Source organism: Melampsora larici-populina (genome assembly GCF_000204055.1).
Source record: "Melampsora larici-populina 98AG31 unplaced genomic scaffold MELLAscaffold_164, whole genome shotgun sequence".
NCBI lineage: Eukaryota > Fungi > Basidiomycota > Pucciniomycetes > Pucciniales > Melampsoraceae > Melampsora > Melampsora laricis-populina.
In genome coordinates this window covers 26,987-34,998 of record NW_006768927.1, presented here as the reverse complement: position 1 = coordinate 34,998, position 8,012 = coordinate 26,987, and the positions used below count along the sequence as shown (strand labels likewise).

Here is an 8,012-nt window from a genome sequence, read left to right as displayed (position 1 = left end):
ATGGTATGTGGAATGCCAAATATAGGAGAATCTAGTTTATTAAACGCTGTAGGATGTAGAAAAGGTAAATACAAAAAAACTCTCTCCCTAAAAAGGATTGATTCTTGAATTCAAAAGCTAACTGAAAAACGGTTCTTTTTGCATTTTATATTTTGTATTTTTGTATCTTGTATTTTTATAGGTAAAGTAGCATCAGAAGGACCCATGCCTGGTCACACAAGATCAATAGGACCGCTTGTTAAGATTTCAGAACCATGTAAACTTTTGAATGGAAAACCGATTTTGTTATATCTTTTGAAAGTTTTTAGGGATGGGAAATTTGGGAATTGGACGTTAAATGCGTTTCAAAAAATTCAAACTCAAACTGCAGGAGAAGGAGAAGCAGAAGAAAAGACTTTTGTACATACTGATTTAAATTCACGTGTGGTTGTTAAAGTTTCAAAGTTTTTGGGTTTTTGAATCGATCAAATTCAATCTCAAACTTCAATTCAGATGACAGAAAGAAGAAAGATTAAAGAAATTCAAGGATCTCAATCATTAATAAATTTCCAAAAACGTTGATCAAAACGATAAAATCTAGAATCAAATTGTAAATGGAAGAACCGGTTGGCTTACCTGTGGTTTACTGTAGCTCGAGTTCTTATAAGATGTGTCGATTTTTCTCTTATTCTACGAATTTAAATCTATTGACAATAAAATCAACTAAAGTTTAATATAATAAAGACAGACGGTCAGTCTTTAATAATCTTGTAATTTCATTCTTTTTCATAGTTTCTTTTATTTTTCTTTTGGATTGTTTCTACTCGATTGCTACAAAAGTGTTTTGTGAAATCCAAACTTTCCTTTCACTCAGTTTTCACTCACGTAGCGCGCTATATAGGGCATATATAGTGGTATGGACCGCTCCACCCTCGTGAGTTTTTTTCTTGGCCAAATAGCGCAGCCATGAGTGCGCAGCCTCATAGCGCAGGCTGCGCACCAGTATGGAGGATGCCCAAATTTTATGGCATAGCGTAGCGATTCGGGTGTTGCTCCACATGCAGAAATACATTTACAGTAGTGAGTGAAAGTCCTCCTTGTGGGTTTCATTCTTGGTTGATTTCAAAAAACACTTCCTATGTACCAGCTCTTCACAGCATCACAACTGTCCTTAATAGTTAGATCATTGCTCTAACTCCAGTAGTTTGCTTGTCAGGCACAGTCCCTCAGTTGGTAAAAGACAAAAGTTGTTCCTAAGAAATTTGTCAAGAAATTAGACCTGAAAAAAGACAACAAGAATTCTGTTACTGCCAAGAAAAAGAAGGTCGCATTTGGTGAAGCAGGAATTGACACGGATGGTTTGGTAGCTCCCACCGTGTTCTTGTGGCAGTAGCCCAACAATCAGAGGCACATGTACTGCCTTTGAAGTACAAAGGCAACTCGTGTGCACTTGACAATGGGAACACACCACAGGGACATGATGTCCGTTGTGCTGATCAATTTAAGGGATCAATCAAAAAATTCATTATTAGTAGTTTACCAGTTTATTAGAAAAGTTTAGTAGGTCAGAAAATTCAAAATGGAGGTTTTTGGATCAATTGAAGCTCTTATAGGCTTATGTATTGGTCATTGGGTGAACATTGCATCATTTTATTTCACATTACTTATCAAGATCATTGGAGTTTATTCACAAAGTTATTAAAAAAAGTAAGAAAGAAAAACATAAGAAAAATTCAAAAATATAGGTATAGAGGTTGGAAAATGTTTTTTAGGGTATTAATAATAGAGTTATGGGTATTATGAGGTTGGAATATGAAAGAACAACATTATATTATACTGTAACAATTTTAATCTTGAAGGTTGATAAGAAGAAACAGAAGTTATTAGAGAAAAGGTACTTTTTCGAAGTTGGTAAACAAGAGGTATACGTGTAGTTTGCATATGTAATGGTGGTAATAGTGTGATTTAAGGTTGCCAAGAGGATTTTCCGGGATTTTTAAGGTTATAGAGGATGATTTCATATTACATGAGCAAGAAAAAGGGAGTAGCAGCTGTGAAAAGTGAAGACAATGGGTAAATTTCGTCAAAAGTGAAGGTTTTCAGCTTATTACATATTGTATCACATTTCACTGTGTTCTTCATCGACGTGAGAGCCTAGAGATCCATTGCTGAAAGTTATATAGTTATGGTTATCATTCTTAAAACTTCTTAAGTGTAAATGGGGGTAAATGATGGGTAATGTAAATCAAAGTTGCCTTTGAGATACGTACTGATACACTGCTAACCTTTTGACGGGCCACAATGCACCTCTGGGTTTGGGGGGTAATAGTTTATACAAAGAGTCACATTACAGTGCGCTTTTTTTTTTTTTTTTTCGGAGACGCACCCCGGGTGGCGGAGCCACCCGGATATTCCTTGTGGGTAGAATATGCTTGAACAAGTGATCTCTTCTTAGAACCCAGGGGCATTCTAATATCACAGTGTTACTTCATACGTCCGAGGATGAGCTTTTAATTACGGAAACACTCATCCCACGGCTCTAAAGGGGAATCAACCCTTAGAGCTGCCTTTTACAAAGGCTGACGACTCCAGACTTTTACTGGGTAAACTCCCTTTCCACAGCGCGTGATGTTGCCATAGACCTTACAGTCCCTCGGCCATTTGTAATAATCACAAAGGATGTGACATGAGCGTATTTATCACATCATGTCTACCAAAGTGTTTGCAATTGGTGTAGGCTTATGAATATCCTTAATTGATTCTTGGTATAACCCAAAAACCGTTTTCAGGTATCTTGCTACGGGGACAAATCCATACAACGCCATATTTTCCGGCTGGATACCGGTTATGTGACCATACCCGTGCTGCCACAGAAACATGAACCTTTCACTGGGGCTCATTTTCCACAACTCTCTCTCCAGACATCCCACGATAGGCCCTGAGGCGACACACATGCCTCCCAACAGATACGTAGTTACTTTCAAATCCCTCTTATTTATTTCACCTGCATCTCCCACTTCTTTAGTTTTGCGGAGCTGTTTAATGATAGCTCCAAGATGTTCTTTTCTTTGGTTTTTAAGAGCCACACAATTGAGAAGTATGTGTGATACTTCATCTTCTTCTTTCATAGTTTCACCTGATCTTCTTTGTTGTTTACAAAGTGGGCATGCAGCTCTTCCTAGTGTTTGTGCAGTAGCACTAAGTGTATCTGCCTTTTCCTGAGCATCATATTCTGAAGTTGCCAATGGCAATATGCCAAGTCTTGCTTTTAGTAATGTTAATACTCCATCTTTCAGATATGGGTATCTGAGTGCTGTTTTGTGAAAGTTTCTGGTTAAGCCATACTCACAGTTTTCATATTCCATTTGTGTCAATGGTCCTTGTAGTTTATTTAGGGTCATTTCTTTTGCCCATTGGTATGCTTTGACTGCAATCATTTCCTGCTGTATTTCAAAGACAGCATCATCTTCACCATGGATATTTATCCATGTTTCTGGTATTTTCTTGGGATAAGCTAAGGCTTGTGCGCGCAGTCCCTTAATAATCATGGGCGGAATGTTCAGCTCCTTTGTTTCTCCTTCTGGAGTTGGTTGTGGTTTGTCTTTTGACATTGCATTTACTGCTGCTATTGCTCTGGTTATTGACACCCAGGTTTTCTTTCTACTGCCTTGGCCTTGATTGCACAGGATGTCAGATGCATCTGTGTCCATGGATGCTGATTTAGCGTGTATACGGTATCTAGCAGCTGCACACGCAGCTGCCACTGAAGGAACACCAAGTTCCCATGAAAGTCTCACAGGGCATATTGTTTTACAGCCCCATTTTTCACCAATGGCAAGGTATAGTGCTCTGTCCACTTCTTTTTGGATGACTGCTGTTCTTGTTTGGTTCATCCCAATCCATTCCCCTCCCTAGAGAGCTGCTGCTAATACATATGTTTTTATGAGAAATGATTTTTCTGCTATTGTGCGCTTAGTATCTCTGATTAAGCATGATTGTTGGCCCACTTTTTGAGAGACCTTCTTTGCTAGTGTTTTTGAATATGCTAATTCATTCTCATATCCTATTCCAAGGTTGTCACCTATGTCTATGCCTAGGTATTTGTAAGATGACTGTGCATATACTTTGCCGTCTGTCAGGTTGAAGTGACTTTTGTTGTCATTGGGGAATTCTGAGGGGTCCCCATATTTGTTTAAGAAAGCTTGTCTGAGCTCCGGATCTTTTTCTCCGTGCATAACCACTGCACATTTTGCGTGTCCTATTTTGAGGGTCTGCCACTTAGTGACCCATTCTGTAATCAGATTGCAACCTTTTTGAAGATCTTCAAGGTTTTCAAAGAAAGCTGCAGCATCATCTGCATATAATTTGCCTTTGTCATTGTAGCGGCCATTTTCAATTGGGTGGGAGAATTTTACACCAAGCGTTTTACACCGGGTCAGTCGGTGTAAATTCGGTTTGGTGTAAAATTACCAAATAACCCACTTATTTGGTAATTTTACACCGTTCCAGTTTTTTTTTCGTCAGTGTAATAAATTTATGTGTGAAATATTAGGTGTAAAAATCTTGTGACCGGTTGGATTATTGACTTTTACACCAAAGAATTTACACCATTATTCTCGGTGTAAAAATATTCGGTGTGATAGTCTCGGACCCGGTCATGAATTCGAGTTTTACACCGAGCTGACTTACACCGGGTCCATTTGGTGTAAATAATCTCCATGTAAAATTGTAATTCCACCACATCGATCTTTAGTTTCACACCGACCCGTATTACACCGCACAATATCTCAATATTCGTCCACATATCACCCAAACATCAGATGATATGCTTCCTGATACGTCCAAATAGGCCAAAAGTGATGAACTATACCACATATCAGCACGCAACGGCCACATATTCGTGAGACTGTTGCCACAATGTCAACAAAAGTTTTGTTTTTCCACAAATCGGTGATGATGTCTCCCATAGAGAGACACAGAGAGGGATGACACGTACCCCTAATCCATTCGAGGCTCTCCATCAAGGCTCTATAGAAGCAAGATGGATGAAGCGCGGTCAAGCGTAGCCATTCTTGATGACCAATCAATACGGATTGATGTTGATGAAGAACAATCATTTCCGATTGATGATGATTCCACAACATCAATCAAAGAAGCCAGTGTTCCGATTGCTTCAGCTTCACAATCATCTAGTCTTCATCATCATAATTCTTCTATTGAAGATATACCATCAACACCTGTGGCGCGCCTTTTCATCGACGTCGAAGTCGATGAAAACTTGTACAATTTCATCGGTCCGGAAGCCGATTGTTTGCCCTAGATCACTCAGGTGAGCTAGAACAATAATTCTACACACATTTTCACACCTCTAAGTTCCTACCCATCCACAATTTTTTTTTACATGAATATGAACACTTATAAGTGTCATTTAACATCTTTCAACTCAGTCTCAATGTCCAAAATTTTGGACACCAAGGTACTCAGATCACTTAGACTGATCTGAGTGAAGTTAGATCAAATCGAGCGCGCTCAGATCGATCTGACTACTCTCAGATCAATCTGAGGCCCATGCAGATCAATCTGAACTCGCTCTAGTTCACACTACACACTACCACCCACTTACCCAACTACATACCCGGACTCAAGCTGACCAAACTTGAGCAAATGTGAAGGCAATGCCCTCGACTCAAAGGCGACTCAAAGTATCTCGACTCAAAAGCCCTTGACTCAAAGTATCTCGACTCAAAAGCCCTCGACTCAAAGACATCAACATCAACTCACGTTGTCCTACTCGTATGTCATCTACTGAATTGGTTTCTTTAAACATCACTCACCTCACCTTACACCTGACAAACAACTTCAAGCTATCATATTCGATTTCAAACTTCAATTTGGTCTCACACTCCAAGCTATGATATTTGATCTCAAATTCAATTCGATCTCAAAGTCAACAAACAAGCTCAACCCATCATATCTTATCTCAAACTTCAAGCTATCATATTCAATCTCAAACAAGTTCAAAGTATCATATTTCATCTTCAAATTTATCAGAATGTCACAATCACAACCATTACTGCTTTCACTTTACTTCGGAATAACACGTCTTATACTTTTATGAATTTATATTGCAAAGTGAACATCTTAATGTTGTATTCTGTTCATTCTCATCAACAATTGTAAAAACAGATATAACTCATGTATAACAAATCAAACAAACGAAATGAAATAATGATGAATGGGAATTCTAACACATCTCTACCCTTGTGCCCAATATGCATCTGTGTTATAAACTTCATCGGGATCACCAACTTCAGGCCCCTAATCCTCCATGTATCGATCAGTGATATCCTCGGGCTCATCAATTCCTTCCGCTGTGAGTATTGGAGCTGCGACAATACCTTCCCATAACTGACGGCTGTTATTGACAATACTATTCCATTTTGTCATCAGTGCGCTTTCCTCTTCCACTGATAATTCGCTGTGCTGCAAAGTACCAGAGGTAACCGTTTGTATCCCCCGATTCCATTCCATCCACAATCGGCAATGTGTTTGATCTAGGTCTGTCAGTAAGGCCTTGAAAACGTGTTTACTCTCAGACAAGCGGTCATCCCCACGACGAGTCTCCAAATTTAAGATCTCCATCATCCATTTATTTTGCTCAAGATCCAGTGATTCATCTTATCAGATGTGAAATTACGATGAAAATTAGTCTCACACACTAAATCATCATTAAGAGTGAATACATACCTTCACCGTGGACGATTTCCCTTAGATGTGAAATCTTCTCGTATGTGTCGCTGGACCAGTTGATCAACTGCCTACACTCGCGGGCAATTCTACGTAGCTCATCCTTGGCATGAGTCATGTTGAGGTGGGCTTTTATTCCATCCTGTACCCTTGGATCGATTGCCCAGGGCTCTTGTGGATGGGTGAGTCCACCAAAGTCCCAGAACGGGTGGTCAATTGCCATCGCTTTCACCTCATCAAAGGTCAGGGAATCGATTGGATTTGGACCATTTGGACCCGAAAAAGCCGTGTTGAACGCTAGGACTTGACGCTGAAACGTCAGGTATTTCTTTTTGAGATCTGCTTCTTTGGCCTTCAGCAAACGCTGATGCCTCTGTAAATGTCGTGTTCCTGATGATTATGAGACCGATGTTCTCATAAGTTTAAAGATGAGAATTGGATGAAGTCTTGGATTGCATACCGGCTCTCATGTTGGCTTGTTTTGCCTCTTCCAAAACACCAACCTTAGCCTCGTACAACTTTCCTTTTGATACACGTAAACGGATCATAGCCTTCCCTTGTTTGGCTACATAGATCAAATCACTCCCGTCAGTCAAATCCATCAAACAAATATGCATGTTTGTACCCACATGAAGCGCCTGGGATGTTGCGGAATTCTTCCGCACCAAGCTCATCAACTACACTGTCTATCTCTTCCTCAAGCATGAGCAACGAATCTGCAGTCCGCATAAGACCATTGTCGTCTGCGTGTGTTCAATTGCGACGCCGCTTCCGTCGAAGTTCTGTGAACTCTTTTCTGTAGGGAGAATTCTCTCAGTCTAAGATGTTTGGTATAAACATGTGTCTTTTAAGGTACGTACTGTTTAGATTGCAGGAATTCCTCGAGTTCAATCAAATGAGTAAGTTTCTCGGTCAACGCTTGGGTGGATTCAGTGCAGAAAGCTTGAAGCTGACATTCACGCTGTCTCTCCTATTGAGCTGTGATGTATTCAAGATTGTAATTGGGAAGCAAGAGAATCTGATTCAACTTTGACTGACTCTCTTTAAAGAGGTTCATCATCTCCTTCATACGTCGTATCATGGACTCAACTACATGTATTTAACTAGATCTTAGTTTGAGCACCATGTTTAAATATTGGTCAAGTACTCACCACTTTTGGACCTGGCCAGCTCGGTATGGAATAGCGCTTGCAGGTGCAACGCCCACAATCTGTGTTCTTTGGTTGCATATCGCAACGGGGCAATTAGCTCCATCAAAGCGGACCAGATCCGCTCCATCCCTTCTC

At 40.0% G+C, this 8,012-nt stretch overlaps 2 protein-coding genes across 2 annotated transcripts; one reads left to right on the top strand and one right to left on the bottom strand.

Annotated features, from left to right (window-relative positions):
* MELLADRAFT_114430 (uncharacterized protein) lies at nt 1-459 on the top strand (the record flags this gene model as incomplete). The annotated part of the gene is made up of 2 exons (XM_007419347.1): nt 1-64; nt 182-459. 2 exons carry the CDS (start codon nt 1-3, stop codon nt 457-459), a joined length of 342 nt encoding a protein of 113 aa, XP_007419409.1.
* A 5,838-nt stretch (nt 460-6,297) lies between these two features.
* Nucleotides 6,298-7,431, bottom strand: MELLADRAFT_114429 (uncharacterized protein; the record flags this gene model as incomplete). The annotated part of the gene is made up of 4 exons (XM_007419342.1): nt 6,298-6,636; nt 6,959-7,116; nt 7,187-7,291; nt 7,356-7,431. The coding sequence occupies 4 exons, from the start codon at nt 7,429-7,431 to the stop codon at nt 6,298-6,300; spliced, it is 678 nt and encodes a 225-aa protein (XP_007419404.1).
* Between the last annotated feature and the right edge of the window lie 581 nt (nt 7,432-8,012).